The following is a 25,449-nucleotide window of genomic DNA, read 5'->3' on the forward strand; positions in this document are numbered from 1 at the left end:
CCCCCCACTCGCACACACACAGTCAGTCGTTCCTAACGAGCATTTAGCAGATCTTAGAGTAATTATGATGTATTGATTCTATAAAAAATAAAACTTACTTTACTATACAATAAAAAATCTCAAATAGTTCTACAACGTGTAATGAACGTAATATTTTTGGATATTTTAACATTTTATTAGATTTTTAAGAGCTTTATTTGTGAATTTTGCGAAACGATATTATAATTATTGATGAGTGTGTAGCGTTAACGTTCCGTTGATTCGTTCTGCAGATGATCGCTCGTAGTCTTCCTTATTTATTTATTTCTCAAAATAGACTAAAAGTTATGTTTTTTCGGTGCTAACTCGAGTTCTTTCTGGATAAATATCATATTAACTTTACATTTAAGATGATTTTTCGGAGACGTAACTTGTTCATTATAACTCTTTGAAAATTATATATATGTAATTTATGACATAAAAATTCTATAGATCTAATTCTATCGTATAAATTATGGTCCGTAGTGATTTAGTACTCAAAGTAAAGCGTCCCTAAACTAAAGTTATCATACACTACTGAACACTTCGGAATTATCAATTAAACTATCGGTATCGTGGCATAGTGTGAGCGTGTCTAAAGTATTTGATTAGATTTTAAAGTAAATTATATGGTTGTAAATATATTTTTTGTTGAAAGTTGTTATCGCGTTGTAAGTATGTGGATCTGAAGCGCACGCGGCGGGAGCGCGGGCTTCGGATGCGCAAGTGTCGCCTGTAGCTAAATATTAACATGCAGTTTTTTGAAGTCTATTATCTACGTGTAAAATCAAAGTAGGATGTAACCATTTGTTGTATAATAATTGACATAATTTCGTAAGTGACAGCCCCCGGAATCGCATTCGATCCTGTGGCCGATTGACTTCTGCCAGCGCCGACTCGGAGTTTAATTTTTTTTTCAATTTTTTTAACAGATTGCGAGTACGCTAGTCTCATTGTAGGTATCTTTCAGTAGAAAATTATCGGTAGAGATATATCTTTGTAAATTTCTCTAAAAGTATGGAGAATATCAAAAACACTTTAACAATAAAACCGAGCCCCCTTACAGTGCAGACCGAGTTGGCCGCACACGGGCCGCCACTTACGGGTACTTACTATTCTTTATTTATTGATCGGGATATCGATTTTATCATAACAATTAAGTGTTTAATATTTGTTTAAAAATAAATGCTGTATTTATGCAAAATGTAGTTTTATTAATTACCTAGCCTCATTTCTTCACATGGATATTGAACGTTGTTACTGTGCTCTAGCTGTGCCCAGTAGCGGATTTACAGCCCGTGGGCTAATCAATTTTTGCCACCTCTAAATTTTTATATCTTAGTCTACAATCGCATCAATTTTCTATCAATAAACCTTTATGATTTACATCTCACTAAAATTATAAATGCGAATGTTTGTAGGGATGCAGGAAAGATGTTTCTTATTCTTTCACGAAAAATACAAATACTACTGAACCGATTACAATGAAATTTTGTATGGCTCATAAGATTCAGTAGGTAGGTGATAGATGCTGTTACGTTACACCCAGGTTACACCTTTCAAGGTACCAGCTGACGAGCTTTCCGCCGAGATAGTGCCAGCTGACATTAAATTTCACTAGTAACTAGTAACTACCATGTAAACGATCACCAGGTAAATTTTCAGTTGAGAGGGAATAACTGAAAATAGATTTTTTTCATGTTGTGTGTCAGCTGACTTTGTTTTTCTTTCAAGACACTACATAAAATTTAATATGACAATTTTTCAAATGAGAGGAAATGACTGAAAAAAAAAATCGATTAATTTAAACCAAAAACTATACCTCTATTTCTATAAGATTAAAGATATTGAAGTAGTTTTTTATAGTAATAATAAGTAATATACCATCGCGGAAAAATTTGTTCCTTGTCTATAAATGAGCATACTTGCAGAAAGATTTTGAGTAAGCTATAGGTACAGGATGTCCCTCTGTTGGTATACTAAGCTCAAAGGTGGTTATAGTTTTGCATACACTGAGTACGTAAAAAATACTTATAAAATTCCAGACGCATTTTTTTTTCAAATAGATGAATTTTTAATACTCTATGTGTACAACCATAACAAGCAACCAGCCCAACTTTGACACCAGCACGTGAGCTATCGCTTAAGATTATATTTTCATAGACAAAATGCTCATATTAGAGAAGCGGTATATGCCGGCTGCGCGAAGCTAGAGAAGAAAACATGGATTTTCAGGAAAAATTTAGCAAACATTTTTTGATGTAATTTTGTTGTTTACTTATTTTTTACGTGATCAGTGTATGCAAAACTAAAAGTCCCTTCGCGCTTAGTATACCCATAGTGGGACACCCTGTATACAAATCATATGAAGAGACACAACAACAATTATTTAACCAAGAAACTGATTTATATACTTAAATTAAAACAAGATTTAGAATTTTTTTAGAATGAAAAGAATGAGAATTTTACTCACACATCGAAAATATCACCAACACATACAGGTCAATTAAGGAAAGCTGGCATGTTCACAGTACTCACACTTATGCAATTTCATTTACAGTATGTTCAAAAATAAATGCGACTCTAGTTTCATTTTAGACTTGAATTGTAAAATGGTGCGTTGTAGATAAATATATGCAAATATAATTATGAAAGCTCTCATAATTTACCTGTAAAATTATAATTTAAAAGTAAATCAATTGATGAACTTAATTATTTATTCTGATAATAATCAATTGGATAAAAGTATTAATAATCATTCAATTATCAAATAATAATTAAATTTCAGGTCATAAAAACAATACAAATAACACGTGTACGCTCACTCCCAACACACGGATGGTTGTTTAGTAGTAAATTCTTACTCATGAATGTCCGTTCGCATACGACATGACAGGGAACGGCCGCTCTTCGAGACCAAAATATTCAAGTTTTAGACTGGCTTGCATATTCGCTCGTCTTTTAATTCTATTGAATATGCTTAGGATATGTCACAACTAAGCGCTCTAAAAGATTTTCCGCAAAATTTAAGTACGGATCAACAACTTTACGAACACTTCCAAAGAACACATATACCGCAATAAGACATTGGTATTCAATTTTAAGTAAGAACAACCGATATCGTTTGTAAATTAATGTAAATGGTGATTACTCTGATTATTAATTAGTAATTTGATTTTTGAAAAAAAAAATGCCGATTTTAGTCAAAATTTATATTTTTCTAACAAGATCCTTATCATCCAAATTTCCACATTGGTGAGAAAAATTGACATTTCTAATGAAAATGAACAAAAAATTAAATGATTTTATTAAATACTGTAAAATAGTCTATAATTCTTCCATTTACTGTATCACAAAATTTTTCATAGATTTTTAGATATTCGTACTACACCAATTACATCACCCTGTATTTATAAACAATTGCAAAATAAAAGCTACACATAGGCCGGGAGATACTGACACAAAATTTTGGGTCATTTGTAACAGAATGGCGGTCCTACAGGGGTCTTATTACGCAATGACAAAAAGAAAAATGATGGTCAGAACGCTGGTACCGGCGGACTAGTCGCGTGGGCGTTAGTCGAACTCGTCGGATAAATAGCGAAAGTCAAACGATTTGTAACACAAAAATTTTAGAATTTACCGATAGCCCATAAAAAAGATGTAGGCGGTAGTGTCATGCCATACTTTTCCGGTGTAACTACGAATAAAATCTTACAATAAGAAAAAAATCTTATACACATTCGCCACCTCCCACAGGTATGGCATTATCACACTTCTATTTATAATCATTCAGGAGTTGTTGAAAAAAAATGTAGGGTGGTACACATCGTTTGGCGAGAAAAAAAAATTCAAAAATTTGCAGATTTTCCGCGGTATGGCGACTATTTGGAATCGTCCGAAAAGTATGTATGGCATGGCGATTTTAGTAAATGGCTGCACGACGATGGTTAACTGTGCAAAAGTTAGCCCGGTACAAATGGTTGAATTGTTTTTTTTTAAATCAACGCATTTACGTCGGTAAGGCGGACTGTAAGTCACATCGTAAAAGTATGGCATGACACTACCGCCTACATCTTTTTTAAGGGCTATCGGTAAATTCTAAAATTTTTGTGTTACAAATCGTTGGACTTTCGCTATTTATCCGACGAGTGTGACTAACGCCCACGCGACTAGTCCGCCGGTACCAGCGTTCTGACCATCATTTTTCTTTTTGTCATTGCGTAATAAGACCCCTGTAGGACCGCCATTCTGTTACAAATGACCCGAAATTTTGTGTCAGTATCTCCCGGCCTAACATGTGCAATGTGTAAATGTGTTGACGTTCCAGCTCTTCTTAATATAGGTATACCTACTAACTTTTTTCTATAATTGTCTTTCAATCAAAAAACTAGAAATCCAATATTTTTGGTTTAAGTTAATAAATTATTATAAACAAAGTATTAAATTTTTAACTTTTATGGCGGCGATCTTGTTAAGTATATTTATATGAAGGGCACCACGAAGTGAAAAATTTATACGACAACTAGCGGTCCGCCCCGGCTTCGCCCGTGGTAGGTACCTACATGTTTAAACTATCCTATCTCTCAAGTTGGATCGAACTGCACATGGTGTGCGAATTTTATTATAATCGGTGGTTTAGGAGTCCATTGAGGACAAACATTGTGACACGAGATTTATATATATTAAGATTATTTACTTAAACATTTTTTTAAAAGTAGATATCGAAACTACTAAGTCGGGACGGGAGGAGATAAGAAAAAAACTGGAATAATTTTAAGAGACTTTATTTCAGCGTTTTAAAAAATATCGATACCTAATACAATTACTTTCCGTCGGTTTCTTCTGACGGGGTCCGACCCGAGCGGGAAGGTAGCGGTCTCATATGTGCGGCAGGCAGGCGGCGAGCGCGCGGCGCAGCGCCTGGCGCACGTCGGCGCGGCCCTCGCAGAACACGTGCGTGGCGCCGCGCTCCACGTGCACCAGCGTGTCGTGGCGCGGCAGGTGCACGATGCAGCCGTCCGCGCCCGCCTCCACGCGCGCCGAGCCCACGCCCTCCCGCGCCAGCGCGCGCACCAGCGCCTCCGCGTCCAGCGCGCTCCAGTGCAGGCGCGCGCTGGCGGCCGGCGCGGGCGGCGGCGCCAGCTCCACGCGCGCGTCGCGCACGCGCAGCTCGGCCGCCAGCGGCGCCGCGCGCAGCCCCGCGCCCGGCGCGCCCAGCGCGCGCGGCGCCGCGCGGGCCGCCAGCGCGCCGCACAGCGTGCCGCGCAGGGCGCGCCGCCGCACCGCCGCCGAGCGCGCCGCGCCGCGCCGCACCACCACGGTGGGCACGTCGGCGCTGATGTGCGGCCGCCCCGCCCCCGCCCCCGCGCCCGCCGCGTACTGCTCCGGCAGCGCCAGCTCGCGCGGCCGCAGCTCGCGCACGAGCTTGTTGGCCTGCGAGTAGTTGAGCGACGTGTCGATGGGGCAGTGGAACGCCTTCATGCTGAGCGGCTGGAACGGCGCGAGAGCCTCCACGTGCGGGAAGTCCGGTTCTGTCCATTTATTATTAAAAAAACCATGTGAAAAATATATTTGTAATTTGAATCACCGATTAATAGCTCACATCATTAATAGTTTTATATTATAATTAATAATAACATTAAGAGAGCGTTCAAGTATTACGAAACGCAATTTTTAAAGATTTTTGACCCTCCTCATTCCTCAAGTATAACGCGTTTCATTAAATTGAAAATTATTAAAGTAATTATTAAAGTATTACACGAGAATATTAAAATGTCACGTAAACTGTCAAATACGGGCAATTAGAATACGTTTTTAAAATGGTAGTTTTATACATTATTCGACGAATAAGTTTTATCCAAGCATTGAAAAATGGGCCCTAAAGAAACGAATCTTACGAAACGAAAAAGCTGACACTGACATATGGTAGGGTCAGTAAAAAAGAAAATAAAAATAATGTAAATGGATAATTATTTTATTAATTATTTCAAATTGTTTATTGACCAACTTTTTTGTTATGGTATTTGTGTATTTATATGAATTACCATATTTACGTATACAGAATGCAACAAAATCCCCATAATACTTGTAATGAGCCCATAAAACTGAACAACTTTTCCCAAACAACATATTTTCTCAAATTCCAATTAAACATTATTTACTATCGCAAATAAATAATTGTCATTGTAAATTTATGATAAAAACTATTATAGGGAAAATCAAATACATTTTAGTGATTTTACTTTTCCCTATTTTTTTTGCATGCCGTACGGCCGTGTGTAAGCGAGAGGGAATGATAAGAGCCGCCATTTAAGATTCGTTTCTTTAATGAAATGCATTATTACCCTAAAGTCGCAAAAAGTTATAGTTTTTAGGATTCCGAACCTCGATAGAAAAAAACGGAACCCTTATAAGATCACTTTTTTGTCCACGTTAATCAAGCTGAAATTTATATCGAATACTCAAGTCTACCGTCCCATGATGCTGTGAAAAAAAATCCACTTTCTCGAAATTTGGTACAAAGTAACGTCTTATAACCCAGAAGATATAGAAATAATTTCCATAAGGCCGGAAAATTTCTATACGTTAGGAAAATTTCTATACATCGGGAAAATTTCTTAAAGCTAGCAAAATTTCTATACGTCGGGAAAATTTCTTAAAGCTAGCAAAATTTCTATACGTCAGGAAAATTTGTATAAGTCAGGAAAAAATTATATGTCAGGAAAATTTCTATACGTCAGGAAAAATTCTATAAGCCACGAAAATTTCTATGTAACGTAAGGAAAATTTACGCAAAATTATATAGATAAGGAAAATTTGTATAAGTCAGGAAAATGTTTATAAACCAGGAAAATTTCTATAAGCCAGGAAAATGTCTATACGTCAGGAAAATTTGTATAAGTCAGGAAAATGTTTATAAGCCAGGAAAATTTCTATACGCCAGGAAAATTTCTATACATGAGGAAAAATTCTCTATGCCGCAAAAATGTCTATAAGTCAGGAAAAATCCATAAGTCGGGAAAATTTCGATAAAACAGGACAATTTCTATACGTCAGGAAAATTTCCATAAGTCCGGAAAATTTCTATACGTGAGGAAAATTTCTATACGTCGGGAAAATTTCTTAAAGCTAGCAAAATTTCTATACGTCAGGAAATTTTCTTAAAGCTAGCAAAATTTCTATACGTCAGGAACATTTGTTTAAGTCAGGAAAAATTATATACGCCAGGAAAATTTCTTTACGTCAGGAAAATTTCGATAAGTCAATAAAAAATAATATTATAGATAAATTATGATAAAATACGTATTTAAGGCGATAGAAACGATTCGACTATTAATTTATATTTAAACATGGTATGCATAATAAATAACCTTATATTTCGTGTTTCTCAGAAATAGTTCAGAAGAGAACTTAATACAACGGTTCCGTTAGATGGGAGAGTATACGGAAGATTGCTCTAAACCGTTGTTAGGCGATTGTGAAGGTAATATTATTATTTATTTAATTTGATAGATAAATTAAAAAAAATTAATCAGAGAGATAATGTAAAAAGCAGTTTTAATCCTACTAATATTATAAATGCGAAAGTTTGTGAGGATGTGTGTGTTTGTTACTCTTTCACGCAAATACTACTGAACCGATTACAATGAAATTTAGCACACATATAGAAGGTAACTTGGATTAACACATATACATAGGGTAGGTTTTATCCCGGAAATCGCACGGGAACGGGAACTATGCGGGTTTTCCTTTGAAAACAGTTCAGTTTAATAAATAAGTAAATTTATAAGTACATCGACACGTTTACAAAATATGTTCTAGGTCAAGAGCGTCGAGTTTAAAAATAACAAGATAAAATTACCAGTGAATATGACGGCGTGCGCCGGGTTGGAGGCCCACAGCTCCAGCAGATGCACGGCCGCGCCGAACCGCAGGCTCGGGTGCCCGCAGAACACCACGCACGGCTGCAACGGGGCGGGCGGTTAGCGGCGGTGTGGGCGTGGGGTGGGAGGGTGTGGGGGTGGGCGTGGGCGTGGGCTCACCTGGCGGAAGTCGGCGCTGAAGGCCAGGTCGTGCAGCGCGCGCGCGTGGCGCAGGCGGCCGGCGCGCACGAGCTGCGCGTGCGGGAAGGGCTCGTCGGGCACGTACACGCGCGCCTGCTTGCCGGCCGACACCCACTCGGCCAGGATGTTGCTGTAGGCCAGCGACGAGTCGGCCACGGGCGACACCACGTAGAGCGGCACGTGCGCCAGGCCGGCGCCGTCCAGGTGCGCCGACAGGCACTCGAGCAGGTCGTACAGCACGCCGCTCGGGTACACGGGGCACAGCACGCAGCCGCCGCCGCGCAGCGTGAGCGTGGCGTGCACGCACAGGTCGCCCAGCATGTGGTCGGGGTTGTGCGCCGGCGTCTGCGTGAGCGCGGCCAGCACGAGCAGGTCGGCGCCGCGCAACGCCGCCTGGTTGATGGGCCGCGGGTGCGTCGTCAGCGTGCTCGACCCGCTCACGTACGCCACCTGCAACTCGTGAGATCGCTTAGCTGTTTGCGTCCCTTGCGGGAACCTAAACTATTTACATCATATATCAAATAAAAGCCTTGTCAGTTATTCCGTACATAACGTAATGTGAACTTCTACAGAAACATAGCTAAATATAAAATAAAAAGACAGTTTTAGTTCTAGAAGCACTTTTGAACCGTCATTACATAATTTTTACATTTACCACCGATTCGGAAAGCAGTACCAATGGAGAAGAATCGAGACGAAACTCCATAGTTGCTCTTTTTAAATCATGTATTATCATGATTTTAAAAAAAACAACTATGGAGTTGATATAATCTAGTTTTACAAAATTTTACATGTTGTATAATATTATATCATAATATGCCAAAGAACTGTCCTGTAGTTCTTACGCGACAACCCTCCATGGATTTTCATATATTGCGTAATGCTATAATAGGCTCTCATTGATTTAATTTTATTGTTATAATGAAACTGGACCATCAGGATGATGAAAAACACGTTAAAATATAATATGTGTGAATTGTTTATTTATAAATCGGTAAACTTTTAACAGTTTATACATAATAATGTCAGTGTAAACTACGTTTTCGTTTCGTACTTTTGAGAGTGTGTGTTAGTAGTCGGGATCTAGTTTTTAATCTTTATTTTAATCACAAAACATTAAAACGTTTGCTGGGGATCGCGTCGGTACCTTCTCGTGCGCGGAGCGCAGCACCCAGTTGGCGGAGCCGAGGCAGAAGCCCGAGCTGACGGGCGTGGCGTCGAGCGCGCCGTACAGGTCGAGCCGCTCGTCGTAGCCCACCACGCGCACGCGCGCCAGCGAGCGGGCCAGCGCCGCGGGCGAGAACAGGCGGCGCCAGGCGCGCGGGCGCGACGCCTGCGCCAGCGGCGGCGGCAGCAGGTGCACCAGCTCCTTCCAGCGCCGCGCCGCGCCGCCGCCGCCCGACAGCCACTCCGACAGCTCCTCCAGGTAGAACCTGCCGCGTTAGTCCATATATGTATTGAACGACGAGAATATGTAAACACAGATCGACAGACAACATTGTTTGACGAGACGACGTCTTATAATTCGATAAAGCTGGCTGCACGCACGAAAAAACATGACTCATGCGGCGTTACCTCGCTCTGAGGCGTTTCATGTTAAGGCTTGAAGTGCAAGCGAGAGCGCGGAACGAGCGACAAAGAAGCACAATCGGCCTTAAGACGTTCTCACGTTCACCTATCGTCAGGAAATCGACTTTACAGGCAACCGAATTTTTTTGTCAAACATCAGAAAAATACATATGCAAGAATAAAGAACTCTTTTCGAGAAATGCATATGATCGATGCCCACCTTCCTATTTGCAATGTGGGCTCGGTGGCGTACACCTGTCCCTTGAAGCCGGTGTCTTCGGTGATAAAGGGCAGAGCCATCATGCACGTGTAGTTGGAGATGAGGATGACGTCCAGCTGTGAGAAGTCCACGACCTTGTCCAGCGGCGGGCAGAATTCTGGCACGCTGTCCACAAACACTCTACCACAGCACTCCTTGAGCTCCTGAAATATTTCATTAACTTTTTTATAACCAACTAGCGACCCGCCCCGGCTTCGCACGGGTGCAATACTGATACTAAATACACTACAGAAAAATTGTGAACGTTGTACATATATAAAAACATAGCGGCCCGCTCCGGCTTCGCGCGGGTATAAAATAGATAGCCGGGCGGCCGGCCGGTACCGCCGCAATTCGCAAACGCTACGTCCCGCAATTTTTAAATCTGTAATATCTTCGAAAATATTCACTTAAATCATACGGTGTAAAGGGCCATATAGATCTATATTAAATGAACAATGTATTCAAGGTATTTAATTGGTTAAGGATTAATTCTGTTTTGGTTAAAATCGCATCGAAAATTAGCCATTATTTGTCGTAAAAAGTAAATGACAAAAAAAAGTTATTGTGGGTTATCCATAAGAGATAGACATATACCATCGCGGACTTTCATGCTTTGCTTGGACATTTCATGCCATCTCTTTCCATATTTTTTAACTTGAATCTAAATAACTCATAAATACACATGTGCATTGCTTTTGTTAATATTTTAAATGACATGTATACTGTGTACATTAGACAACTTAAAAAAAGCAAATTAATAGTTTCACATGTATTTAAATTAACCAACAATTATAGCCATAACTGGCGGCAAAGAGCCAACGACCGGGCTCAGTGGCGTGCATTAGGAGAGGCCTACGTCCAGCAGTGGACATCGAAAGGCTGATGATGATGATGATGATGAACAATTATAGATTCAGTATTCAGGGCTGATAGCTGCTGCCTGCTACAGGTTACTATTATGAACCAGCAGGCTTCAATCAACTTTTGTTGACCATTTATAAAGTCATGGTCTTAGAATTTCAAGCATTATAAGTACAATTGACTCACCCCTTCTAGGAGAGGATCATTAATGTGTGGTGGGGTGTAGTTAGGCAGCGAGGCCAGGCGCGTGCTGGGCACGGGCGGCAGCGGCAGGAAGTTGAGCACGGAGTGAGCCGACAGCCCGCAGTCCAACATTATCAGCAGCTCTTTGAATGACAGCACGAAACATGGTTTCGATGCGTCGCTGCTCAGGCAATACTGTAAAAGGGCACAAAGTGTATATAATATTTCGTGTCTTATGAAGAACGGGAAAGATATAATACAGGGGTACTTACCAGTTTCATATTGTTATTTATTTATTCAAACCTAACCTATGAATTGATTCATTTTATTATGAGGTTTAACTACGCCTAATGCTAGGCTACTGGCGCATGAAATTGTAGATTTAAAGGTTATATTCTTAAATAATATCCACCGGTTTGGATAAGATTGTTGATTGATGTTATTTTATTAAGTATACTTTTTACACTTTGAGTATTACGTAGAATTGGTACATGATTTCATGGCTCTATAAGCAATTACTTAAAAAGAAAGATTTTTTTGTGGATAGGAATATTAACTATAAATAATCATAGAACAAATTGCAAACAAAAACAAATACATCAGCATGTAAACCTGTCTACGATGTAAACCCTTTTTTAGAAATTAGAAGAAGCATCAAGCAGCACGTTGTCAATGTCAAAATGACAGCTTGACAGCACAGATAACTAATATATTATGTCGATAGTGGTGAAAATGTGGGTGAAAAAAATTTCTAGAAGATCTTTTAATTTTAAGGAAACTTTATTTCATTTTTTCACATATTGCACTACTATATAAGCGGGCTACTTACACACGTTCCGCAGGGCCAATCTCGGTTGCACGGCAATCGGAGCAATTTTAACCGTTCTCCAATTTGCCCCTGCTTGACTATATGCATCACAATTAAGGAGCCAATTTTAAGAGTACTATTCCAATATTGCCCCTGCTGAAGATAAGAGAGTAGCACAGATTAAGTATTAGTTACTTGAGAGTGCATCCTTTGAGGTCAGTGTTGCATCCACATTGCATTATTTGTTGACAGATCGTTGAGTGTGTTGTTTGGTGAGGTTATAGTGGCTGTTTTCCAATTACAGAGCATAATGCGACTCAGTGCCGCACAATGCCGAATTATGCTGATGCTTAATTGGAACATGAAACGCACCAGCAGGTTGCGAAGTTAAGTGTTGAAAAAAAAAATATTCATAGTTAGCAATAACCTCATTAAGAGGGGGCATAAAGCAAAATAACCAATCTTCTATTAGATGATACGTGTAATATTCAAGACCAAATCTAAAAAATAAAATATATATCAAACTAGATGATATGTTCAACGATTCTGTTTAATCAAAAACATAAAATATTAAAATTGACTCGATAAAAAAAAATCACCAAGTTAGCTCTAATTTTCACACTTTTACGTTTTCTACTTGACATGGTAATACTTATTATGATTTTTTTTTCATAAACAATTATATTAAAACATTTGCAAGATATTTGTCAGAGCATTTTGTGTAATTACTTACTTTTAGTTTTGGTTTTATCTGCGATAAACCACTTTTGGCGCTCTTTTTTTCTCGAGATAAACGTTTGGTTTTGTCACGATAAAAGTGGTTTATCGCAGATAAAACCAAAACTAAAAGTAATTACACAAAATGCTCTGACAAATATCTTGCAAATGTTTTAATATAATTGTTTATGAAAAAAAAAATCATAATAAGTATTACCATGTCAAGTAGAAAACGTAAAAGTGTGAAAATTAGAGCTAACTTGGTGATTTTTTTTTATCGAGTCAATTTTAATATTTTATGTTTTTGATTAAACAGAATCGTTGAACATATCATCTAGTTTGATATATATTTTATTTTTTAGATTTGGTCTTGAATATTACACGTATCATCTAATAGAAGATTGGTTATTTTGCTTTATGCCCCCTCTTAATGTGTAAATAAAGTGGTATATAGGCACAGAATACATAATAGTAGCTAAACGCTACAGAACGGACACTCTCCGCCTCCCGCCAAAACTAAACTTACCTCACCCCCGCGCGATCAGACATAAAATGGGCCATATTTTTCTGCAAGGACGATACGCAACGAAGATTGACAACATTAATCAAATTGACTTAAAGTAATTTTATTATTTTGGATTTGTGATTATCGTTTTTCGTAGAAAATGGTTAGATATTGTGCTGTTTACGGATGTATTTCATCAGAAAAACGCTAATTTTTTTTTACGCTAGTCACAAATGTGCCAACCATAAAGCGTTAACACACACATTTGCAGTCTCTACAGTGTGACTGTCAAAACGATCATTTTGTATGGAGTGTCCGGGGTGTGATATAGGTCTACCAGAATCTGATGGCATATTTATATTTCAAAAATACGAGATTTTCATGTGGCAACTTTATTTGACAACTATCAAATTGGTTGTCAAATTATTTGTGTTGATGATTAATTTTTAGGATTTTGTCTTCAAAATCTTCAAAATGTCGATAAAACCGCTGCGATCACAAGCAAGAGGTGTTGTTTACAATGTGTATAGAAAAATATTCGATGAAGAAGGGTCAAACACATCACAATTTTCAATTTTAAAGCGCGTGAAAGATTTTATTGCTAAGTTGGACTTACCCGGTTTTGATACTTTAATTTAAAAATGTTATAAATAGGTAACTATAATATTGTTTGTTGATAAAAATATAATTTTATGAAAACTTATTACAGGAGTTTCCAATTCGGCTATTTGTCAAGTCCAAGGTGTACAAGTCAATTTTATAATGTGATAATACTTACGAAAATAAACATGATTTTATTTTATTATTGTTTTATTTTATAAAAAATTATAAACAATCGTTAAATATACCTAGTTACGCATCCACCCCAACCCTCTGTATTAGGTTGAGCAATAGCCTTCCGCTGGCCTCAGCAAGACCACCGGAGAGTTCTTGCAATTTAGCATAAGCGTTGCAGTTATTGAAAAACATTTATTTCGCAATAAGGTATCGATTGTATCATTGCATGTAATTCTGGCATTAACATTTGTGACTCCAAATCGTCCACTTGTTATAGTTAAGTAATAATTAAATAAGTTTAATTTTAATTTTATTTTATTTTTTTTTTTTAAAAAAAGTCAAATCGCTCCCGCAAAGTTTAACTGGCGCAGCCGGTAGGATAGCCATATAAGGTCTGCATGTCTAGAGGTCTTCAAAATTAGCCCTAGAACATTGCTATTAAGGCCGTGCTATCCTAAAAGAACCGAAAAATAAATTTGTTAAACGACCACGACGAGGAATAATGGGATCGACGATCGGTTGGTGAGTAAAACTTTTTGCCATCCTTTCTGATATATTCCCATATCCTTTTCACGAGAGTGTAATTTTGACTTTTAACTATTTTTAACTGTTATTTTGGGATTGAACGTCTCGCATTATAACGGATCTGGTTTTAATATGAAATTCTATTAAATCAGTAATTAGTTATAACTTATACATAAGAAATATCGTATTAAATTCTAAGAATTGTCTTGCATAAAACTCTGCACAGACTAATTAACTATAGAGTGTAACTTAATTCAAAGTTTTAAATTAGAAAATTAAATGATTTTTGCATAAATAAATATTAATATTAATTGATTTAATTGATCTCAAAATCGATCGTAATTCAATTAATGATTTTTATATTTTATATGTGATTTTATAACTTATTTCAAGTTTTAATTTTTATAGTACATAATTGATAACATATATTTTTTTTATTGTGCTATATTTTAATAATTTTTATTATATTGCGTTTTAAATTGATTTCTGTGTGTGTGTGATTTTTATAATTCGAAATTATTGTAATTGGTTAAAGACTTCAGAACTTTAATTACTCTGTACTTATTTAACATGGAAAGCGTAAACGTGATAACAATTCCGAGTGATATGTTAAAGCTTATTCCTCTTTTTGGTGGAGACAAAAGAATTTTGAATTTATTCTTTCGAAAATGCGAATATATAATTAATAAATTTAGAGGGCATGAAGAGCAGAATATTTACGTTTTACATGCAATAACTAGTAGATTAATAGGCGATGCCGCCGCGTTATTATCCGAGCGCGAAGATATTAACACTTGGCCCGCGCTAAAAGAATTACTGGAACAACATTTTGGCGATCCGCGAACTGAGGATTGCATAAAAATCTCTCTCGAGTCCTGTAAAATAAAATCCGGGGAAAGTTATCTTGAATTTTGTAATAGGATACAGAATATTAGATCGTTACTAATATCGAAGGTTAATTTATCGGTAGATACGGAAATTAAACGCGCGAAAATTGCGATTTATAATCATACAGCCCTGAACGTTTTCTTGTACAATTTGCCCGAAAGCATGGTGCGAATTGTTAGACTAAAATCGCCTAATACATTAGAACAGGCCCTAGAAATTGTGTTAGAAGAAGTTAATTTTCACGAACAATATCAGTCACGCAATCGTACCCATAATAATACAACGGTACCCCAATTTTTACAAAATCCTCAACAAAGATTTAATTTTGGGACACCAAATGTACCTCAAAAATTTGGTTTTAAATTCACACCCCAACAACCGTTTAATAAAAATTCACAATTTGGTTATAAGCCACCGTTTAATAAAAACCCACAGTTCGGGTATAGGCCTTCATTCAATCAAAATCCACAATTTGGTTATAGGCCAACATTTAATCAAAACCCACAATTTGGTTATAGGCCTCCTGAAACTTTTAGTATGACGCCACAGAATTTCGGTCAAAGACCTCCTCAAAATAACCGCTTTGAGTCTACTGACGTTTCCATGAGGACGGCACCCCCTCGACCACAAAATATAACTCAGCCAGGTTTTAGAGTGAATGAAACCGACTTACATAATGATAATTATTACTATGGCTATAATCCTTACGACTATACGAATTATTATGGCTGTAATCCTTACGATACGAATTACGAATACGTCGCGAATGAGATGTATACACCCACTGACGATAATCAAGACGTTAATGTGCTTCCGTCTGATGAAGAAAATTTTCAAACGAAAGCCTCTACAAGGAAAAAATCATAGAATTAAATTGCGATCCAAATCTGAAATTTCCACACATTTATATTCCTGAAACTAATTCCAAATTTATTGAAACTGGGAAGCAAAATTTTAACGCGGACGCTTCATCTAGAATTAGAGTTAACGCTACGCATTCCGATAATGAAAACGAATCTATGGTTGTTAATATAGGCGATAGAGACAATAGGCCAAGAGCGCGTAACGACTCTAGTACAATTATTATATCAGAACGCGATTCTAGTGAAACGATATCTATTCCCGACTCTGAAACTCTATCAGCGCTAAGGTCTCCTAGAACATGTGACTACCCAGTCAGGTCACCATCTGTAACGTCAAAATCGGATACAGTTCATTCAGCTAATATAGTAGAATCGTCCGGTATACCTATATTACATGAAGCAATAGATACGAAACCAAATCAAATTTTAGTATATAAGTGGTTTAAGAACGAAAAGCAAGTTCACGACCTTTCACGTGAAAAGCAAAAAGTAAAGGATAGGAGAGGTGGTGAATATCAAATCAGTCTCCCTTCAGGAAAAATTATATTTGCGAAAGACGTTAATAAGCGAAAAAGCAAGGATAAGCCGCGATTCCATAAAGCTAAGGTTATAGGTCAAGGTTCAAGGAACGTTATACCGATAGAGATTGGTAAAAGGAAGACTATGGTCCCTATTAAAAATGTAAAACGCCTTCCGCGTTGTGGTGTTGGCTGATAGTGATGAGGTCCGCGCTGGCCCTTCAACTACAACTTCTTCAACATAACCCGGGAATTTATCCTGTGAAAGAAGGGCAAGCATATCTCCAAACAGACTATTGGACTATAATTAAGGTTTTAAATTTAGATAAGATTAATGATGACTTAAATTTTATTATTAGCAAATACAGTGAATTCGATAGTTTAATTAATAAGAATATTTCATACTTACACGATTTTCAAGTGGCAAAATATCACGCTGAATATATTCGCGACATAACGGTTCAGAAATACGAACAGTTAGTTCCACACAAACGCGTCAAAAGAGGTATCCTCAACCCTCTGGGTTCCTTAATTAAAATTATAACGGGAAATTTAGACTATAGTGACGCAATTAGATACGATAAACTTACAGCTAAACTTGAAAACGATCAGACTATCATTAGAAATAAAATTACCTTAATATCTAAAATGCTCGATAGTTTTATCAATTCTACTGAAGTCTTAAATCAAAATTCTAATATATTAGATAAGCGTTTAAAAATTGTAGAATCTATGATTAAGGAATTAGCATCTAAGGATAATCATTGGGTTTATACTACTTATGTTGTAAGCCTTTTAAATTTATTTGTTAGTAATTTTCGTTCTATTTTTATAAAATTAGGAGAAATAGAGACTGCTCTAGCATTTAGTAAAGTATCCATATTACATCAAAGTATTATTAATTCTACTGAACTGTTGCGACATTTAATTCTTATATCTCAAACTGAAAATTTAGCGTTTAAAGCGAGTGAGGCAAATTTAGTAAAACTAGAAGAAACTATTAATGTTAAATCGTATATTAAACAAAACCAGATTACGTTCATAATGGAGGTTCCAATTACAGATAATTATACTTATAACTATTACAAATTATACTCTATACCTATGTACCGTGAATCCGATAGTAATACCGTTTCCATTTTTCCTAAATATCCTTACCTGTTGGCAAAGGGGATGAAATACTTACCGGTCGTAAAACCGTGCCGATCGCTCGCTGCTGGAGAACAACCTCCTGAAACTACTTGCATAGAACAACTGCTTAAATTTGAAGGAAACCCAATGCACTGCGAACAACAGCTAATCAATATAGAGAATGTGAGAATTCAAAGAATCACACCTATAAGTTGGATACTTTTCTCAAAATACAGAAATACTCTGACTCAAATTTGCAATGGTGATGTCAGCAAATATCCTGTCGTGGGCACATACATAATGACCATCGACGAACCATGTAGCATCGAGATCCAGAATATAACGATTCGCCCTCACCAAGTAATCACTGAGAATGATCCTGTAGAACCAACAAAAATTATAGTTTTGCCGCAATTACCTGTGAATAGAACTCCAATATTATCCAGTACACGTGTACTCAATATGCGAGGCATCAACTTGGACGAAGTTAAATATATGTCAACGATATTAAAGCAATCAGTGTTCAGTGATAGTGAAATGGTTAACAGTGAAAGAAATTTTAGATTCAGTGCTACTTTAGGCTATACGTCTCTATTTTTAATCTTTGTACTTGTAATTCTATTTTTACTTTACTTACTTCGTTATAAGATATTAAATGTAACATGTCTGCGAAATCATCGGATAGTTATTAAAAATGAACAAACCGATAATTTCGCACTTAAGGAGGGAGGAGTTACGCATCCACCCCAACCCTCTGTATTAGGTTGAGCAATAGCCTTCCGCTGGCCTCAGCAAGACCACCGGAGAGTTCTTGCAATTTAGCATAAGCGTTGCAGTTATTGAAAAACATTTATTTCGCAATAAGGTATCGATTGTATCATTGCATGTAATTCTGGCATTAACATTTGTGACTCCAAATCGTCCACTTGTTATAGTTAATAATTAAATAAGTTTAATTTTAATTTTATTTTATTTTTTTAAAAAAGTCAAATCGCTCCCGCAAAGTTTAACTACCTAGTAAATAAGTTTTGATCTGCATTATCATTACATCCATATTTTCACATGCCAAAATTATATACATACATATATTCAAATATAGGTACGTGTAAATACATAATATTATTATGTATTTTAGAAAAGTAATATGTATATTATACATGTAATAAGTACCTACATAATAATACGTGGATATCTCATTATTAAATACAGTATTATCCACTTGTGTAATGTGACTAATGATATTGAGGACAAAATAAAAAATACGCAGTATCAAGATCGTTCAGTCCATTTTCCCTAGGGTTGCACACTCTAAATTTTGATTTCCCTAATTGCCATCAGATTCTGGTTTACCTATACATAATAATTGGTTGAAAAATATTTACGGTTATTTTAAGTAATTTGGATTTTGATTATTTCATTAACATTTTTTTCAATGTTTGTACCTTCATCCATACTTATATTTATTTTTTTAACACAATTTGAATTAACTTTGATTATTTCGAAAAAACTACAATGAAACGAAAGCTTTAAATTTTTTTCCAACAATTAAAAATTACTATAAATCGATTGCATGCATCAATTCACGCGCATTACTTTTTCTAGTGCTCGATTGTGCGAAGCGTTGCTGTAGTTGGAACATTCAAGTTAAGCATTATGCCGCATAATGCGCTCTAGTGCTGTAATTGGAAAACGGGGAGTTTTTCCCTATGGATATAACAGAAGCCTTTCGCGAGTTTTATAACTCAAGTGGTAGTTTCCACAGTGGTCGGCTCCACACTGAGCCCATGGCTAGCTACGCTCATGGGCGAGCCCGCAGACGGAAAGCTAGTACCTAACTTACTACGTCAAGCTAAAGTCAATTTATTGATTTTGATTGTTTTGAATACACTTTAGGAATACACAAAAAACTTATTGTAGAGTACTGGCACAACTGGTACTGAGTATCAAAATACATGTCAAATTTTCAACGTTCTAGAATCGAATTTTTAAAATTTATTCAAAAAATAGAAATTTATTGATGCTTGTCTCTATAACCCACTATATCTCCGGAAGTACCTACCTTGTTACTAAGCTTAGAAAAAAGAAAAAGAATACTTATAGAATTTGTTTTTCATTGAAATATGGTTGTAGTCTTAGAGTTTTAGTTATGTAGTTTACTAAAAAGGTTATAGATACATTAACAGTTACGGTGCGCATATTGATGTCAGAGCTCGTTGCAAGCAGGATTGTATGTTTTTGTTTTCCTATGAAATAGATAGGTCATAATATTATAGGTGTAAGGAATAGATAATTGTCCGTAAAACGTCACTAACATAATTCCAGGGTTTATGTTGTGATGTTATTCCAAGTGCCGATGCTTGTTTTATAATATGTATAATTCACCGAAGCGAACATATAAACAACATGGACTCGTTTGCATAATTTCGTCGTTGGATCGGCTCCGTCTACACAGGCCGCCTATTAAATTTTCGCCTCGCTTGATGAAATCGCTCGGAAGGTAGTAACAATAACGTCATGCGCTTTATTGTGTTGTTTTGAGTCGACCCTTTGTCTCCCGTCCGCTACAGCCTACACTAGCCCGCCATCACCACTGCTCTGCTCAGTGCTCGGATCGGCGAATGGGGACCAGGACTCCAGCAGTTAGCCCTACCAGAGAGATTGATATGGGTATAACAGAATTATAACATTCATCAAGTTATTTTGTCAGCTACATACGAGGACGTAATTTGCTAATTTGTCGTCCGGTCCTTCATAAATATATGCTTCGTGAAACAATTACATAATCCGATGATTACGTGCCCGAAATTACGAAATAAATATAGTGAACAAACAATAAAGTAAACTAATTACATTAGTACGTGTAAATATTCATAAGGGTCAGCACCTACGAATAGCAATTGGCCGACGCGAGGTTTTCTATGTAAAAACGATCACAAGCGGACCTTCAGTAAGGCACGTGTGCGTGGAGCGGCCTGCGGGACCGGTCTCAGTGATCAGTGATCTAGCGCGAGCCGAACGAGGTGTTCGCACGCAGCCATGTCACCCAAGCTGTTCACCCGCAAGCAGATAGAGGAGCGAGACCGCAAAGACAACGCGGCCATCATCATAGACAATGTGGTCTACGATGTGACCAATTTCTTGGAAGATCACCCCGGTGGTATCGAAGTTCTGCTCAATAACGCGGGCAAAGACGCTTCGAGGTGCTTCCACGACGTCGGCCATAGCGAGGACGCCAAAGCTTGGAGGGAGCAGTTTAAAATTGGTGAAATTGTCGAGGAAGAAAAGTGGGAGGTCATATCCCAAGACACGAACCTGGTGCAAAGCGCAGACGAGCTGACATGGAGCGGCTTGCTGGACGTGTGGGGCCCGCCCCTCGCGCTCGCCGCCTTCGCCACGATAGCGTACATGTATTTATTCTAATTTACTCTCAAGGAGTAGAATAATTCTAGAATATTTTCTCTCAAAATGCTCAATGAATTAATTATTTATAAGAATGCGATGACGTCAATGCAAATAAATCGGTTATTCGACGAAACTGTAGAAATAAGGAAAAAAGAAGCGGTCGTGTAATAGCCAGTGAACGTGCAATATCAGTAGTCACCTATGTATTTAACTCGACGTGAGTACTGACTGACCATTATTTTTTAGCTAATAGGTATTATGTTTAAATAAGTCTGTGATGGGTGTTCAATACTTTTATAGCCAAAATATAGGTAAATAATATAATATCAACATGTTATGGTAGGAAGCCGTCCATAAATTCTAAAAAAATTTAATCGTATAATATAGAAGACGTACATAAAACAAGGAAATGAATTACATTTTTTTATCAAAATTCAGTTGTGTACTTCAAAAAAATTGTGGATGGTGGTTTCGAATATTAACTAATTTAATGAAATTGTTTATTTTATATTCTATGAATAAAGGTTTTTTGTACAAAAAAAATGTTTTTCCATATCTCATCCCATCTTTAAACTAATTAAAATCTTAAATTTATATAAGGGCTTTTATAGATGTATTCTTATATAAATACATTATATAAATAAATTGATTCCAATGTTATGCATATTATAATAATTGCTTAGACATTAAGCCAAAAGGATTTTATAATGAAGCTTAAGGTCTCTAAACAAGCCGAGTTGTACCTAATAAAAACGAGGTGGTATCAAGGCTACCGAGTTGTGACGTTAGGTCAGTATCCTGCGCTTAAACCGACAAATTCTTAGTGTTTTGATGATTTAGCATATTCTTTTGACGTGACAACGTCTTAAATTAGGTTGCGGCTGGGAGTCACTTATGAAAAAGTGTAACGCTCGGTAACGTTACGATGAGTCACCGAACGAGAGAGAGGCCCGTCGAATGCCTTGCGTCTCTCTCCCACTCAACTATGATCGTTGTCACGTAAAATCTTCGCCCGTAAAACCGACTTTACAGGCAACCATTTTGACGTGACAACGTCTTAAATTAGGTTGCGGCTGGGAGTCACTTATGAAAAAGTGTAACGCTCGGTAACGTTACGATGAGTCACCGAACGAGAGAGAGGCCTGCCGAATGCCTTGCGTCTCTCTCCCACTCAACTATGATCGTTGTCACGTAAAATCTTCGCCCGTAAAACCGACTTTACAGGCAACCATTTTTTTTATTTGCTCACTTTTGTCGAATTCTAATTTTACTACACCTTATAATTCTGGTTCACCTTTGACGAGGTTAATTTATGAAGCCCAATCGGTATAAGTATGCACTATGCATTATGCATGGGCATACGTATATATTTCGTGTGGGGAAACCGGGAAAAATAGAGAAAAATAAAAAAGAAGTTAGGATCACTTGGCGAAGCGCTGTGGATCCCAGCTAGGGGACATGTGAACTTAAGTTTGCGCTTGCGTTTCGTTACCTACACTCTTGTATGTATTAATAGCAAAAAAATCTCTTCTATATTATCACTACATAGTATAAAACAAAGTCGCATTCTCTGTCCCTATTTCCCTATGTCCCTATGTCCCTTTGTACGCTTAAATCTTTGAAACTACGCAATGGATTTTGATGCGGTTTTTTTTAATAGATAGAGTGATTCAAGAGGAAGGTTTATATGTATAATAAGATCCATTAAGTAGTGGAGAAGTACTGTTATTTTTGAGGTTTCTAATGTGATGTCGTAAAAAATTACATTTATTCCGCTTACATTGCAAACGCAGGCTGAACCCTACGAGTTTTATCAAAATAATGTACTAAGTATTATACACATTGAAAAGGTCTACAGAAAAGTCCGCGATGGTATATGTCTATCTCTTATGGATAACCCACAATAACTTTTTTTTGTCATTTACTTTTTACGACAAATAATGGCTAATTTTCGAAGCGATTTTAACCAATACAGCATTAATCCTTAACCAATTAAATACCATGGATACATTGTTCATTTAATATAGATCTATATGGCCCTTTACACCGTATGATTTAAGTGAATATTTTCGAAGATATTACATATTTAAAAATTGCGGGACGTAGCGTTTGCGGCCGCCCGGCTTTGTAGGTATTTTATACCCGTGCGATGCCGGAGCGGGCCGCTATATTTTTATACCTATACAACGTTCACAATTTTTCTGTAGTGTATTTAGTATCAGCATTGCACCCGTGCGAAGCCGGGGCGGGTCGCTAGTTGATAAATAAATAAGAAATAGAAAAGTAGCATCAGTGACGTTAAACGATTTGCATTGCACCTGCGGCTTTGCTGATTGTACGTTATCGCGTAACAGCTGTTTGTGACTAAGATAGCCGGTGTCCTCTCCCATGTTCCTGTGTAGAAATCCTTTCTTGGCTCCTATTCTGAGTAGTGCGATAAAGGAGCTTTAAATGATTAGAGGTTTTAAATACAGTCATTATAATTATAATTTTATCATGATAATGATATTTTTTGCAAATTAATATACCTATATATAAAAAAAGAAACAGAAAAAAATGAATGAAGACACGACACATCACTTGTTCAAATCATGTTGCTGTTTGTACATTAATTAAATTAAATGGAAATTAAAGTTAACACTTGACATATTAATCCATACTTAATATTATAAATGCGAAAGTAACTCTGTCTGTCTGTCTGTTACTCAATCACGCCTTAACTACTGAACCAATTTGCATGAAATTTGGTATAGAGATATTTTGATACCCGAGAAAGGACATAGGCTACTTTTTACCCCGAGACATAGGATAGGTTTTATCACGAAAATCCCACGGGAACGGGAACTAGGTATGCGGGTTTTTCTTTGAATGCGCGGGCGAAGCCGCGGGCGGAAAGCTAGTATTTTTATATCGTAATTTTTTCTGACACCTCGGGCGTATTCAGTGTGGTCACTGGTCACATAGTACTAAGACTGGAGAACAAATCATGGATAAAGTAATAGTGAAGTCGTATGTTATAATTATTGTACAGTTTCCATTGATAAGAACGGAAAAGATAACTGGTATCGAAGACGAGTGTGGCGCGGAGGGGCGCGAACGGCGCAGCGCCCGAGCAGTCACCCGCCGCACACGCCGCGACGCGCACACCGACATGAGCGACTCTAAGCAATTCACTCGAAAAGAGATCTCATCTCGAAACTCTAAAAATGACGCGGTTGTCATAATAGACAACCAAGTATACGACCTCACGTCGTTCCTAGACGACCACCCCGGCGGCCACGAGGTTCTGCTAAACGTGGTCGGCAAAGACGCCAGCGAGGACTTCGAAGACGTCGGGCACAGCGTCGACGCCAAGGAGCTCATGAAGAAGTACCTCATCGGCCAGATCGTCGCCGAGGAGAGGATCGAGATTAAGAAGAAGACTTTCACTTGGGACGACAAAAGCAGCCCCTCCACCGACACTGAGAACAGCAGCTTCATCAATACGTGGAAGTTCCCCGTGCTGCTGGGGCTCCTCATGACGCTCCTCTACACCTACCTGTTCGCGTAACGTTGCGTTCGCTCCGGGACTAAAGGACTGATAGAAGATGTTAGCGTCCGAGTGTGCCGTTTACTTGTAAGTGTTTATAGCTGTGAAGTGTTCGAGTGCTGTAATTTTGCGAAGCGCGGTGCTTCTGGAAATTATCTTCGGGTTATGTGCTTTACTGTTATAGGGTTATTTAATTATTTTGAGCTAACTTTAAGAATAGTATGTTATGTATATTTTGTTAATATTTACCTTTTGTACATTCCTATGATTTTGATACCCTTGGAAAAAAAAATGTTTATGACGCATAATTTGTATGTGTTTGTATGTATATCATTCTATATTTGGATCGTTGTTGAAATAAAATTACATAAATTGTAGATTTGTTTCATAATTATGCCTCTTAAATTGCTAAACGACGATGACCGTGACTGGCACAACAGCCAAACAGGCTCGGTCGAATCTTTGACCTTGAAACCAATTGGCGACTGCTACTCAGGCTACTATTAATTATCGTTAAACCTTTGCTCCCAGTGATAAATCACTACAACTGTGTAATAACATTCCTAGTTGTATTTGAACCATTATCTTTATCAGACAAAGTCTAAAGCGTTATATTGATAATTTTATTAACTGAGACGACGGGCGAGTGTCGACGTAACACTTTCAACGAGAACTCCCCGTGTAAGTAGTTGACGTAGTAATATCACGTACTCTGTGGCCCTGACCCAATGATATTATATATAGAAACTGACCTATTAGATTGCGTTCAAGTGATCCTGTTGTAGATGAAAACACTTTTTACAATAATAGCGCAAGGGTTTCCTATG

The 25,449-nt window shown here is 37.5% G+C and overlaps 1 protein-coding gene and 2 pseudogenes across 2 annotated transcripts; 2 read left to right on the forward strand and 1 right to left on the reverse strand.

Moving 5' to 3' along the window:
- Positions 1-4,789: 4,789 nt before the first annotated feature.
- Positions 4,790-11,962, reverse strand: IntS9 (integrator complex subunit 9). Of its 2 annotated transcripts, none has more exons than XM_089714090.1 (7): positions 11,789-11,962; positions 10,963-11,154; positions 9,874-10,076; positions 9,232-9,517; positions 8,064-8,534; positions 7,883-7,985; positions 4,790-5,552 (listed from the first exon to the last, which is right to left on the reverse strand). In XM_089714090.1, the coding sequence occupies exons 1-7, from the start codon at positions 11,873-11,875 to the stop codon at positions 4,900-4,902; spliced, it is 1,995 nt and encodes a 664-aa protein (XP_089570216.1). In that variant the 5' UTR covers positions 11,876-11,962; the 3' UTR covers positions 4,790-4,899. The 2 variants fall into 2 exon arrangements, with proteins under 2 accessions (XP_089570216.1, XP_089570217.1); XM_089714091.1 differs by lacking the exon at positions 11,789-11,962 and adding an exon at positions 11,232-11,629.
- An 8,220-nt stretch (positions 11,963-20,182) lies between these two features.
- On the forward strand, positions 20,183-21,636 carry LOC149474829 (cytochrome b5 pseudogene; annotated as a pseudogene).
- Positions 21,637-24,185: 2,549 nt separating this feature from the next.
- Positions 24,186-24,999, forward strand: LOC149474830 (cytochrome b5 pseudogene; annotated as a pseudogene).
- The last annotated feature ends 450 nt before the right edge of the window (positions 25,000-25,449 follow it).

Source organism: Colias philodice, unplaced genomic scaffold, assembly GCF_061535455.1.
Source record: "Colias philodice isolate Cphi_HAF_F1 unplaced genomic scaffold, ilColPhil1 Martin Lab GWU primary ptg000018l_1:1-1108441, whole genome shotgun sequence".
Taxonomy (NCBI): domain Eukaryota; kingdom Metazoa; phylum Arthropoda; class Insecta; order Lepidoptera; family Pieridae; genus Colias; species Colias philodice.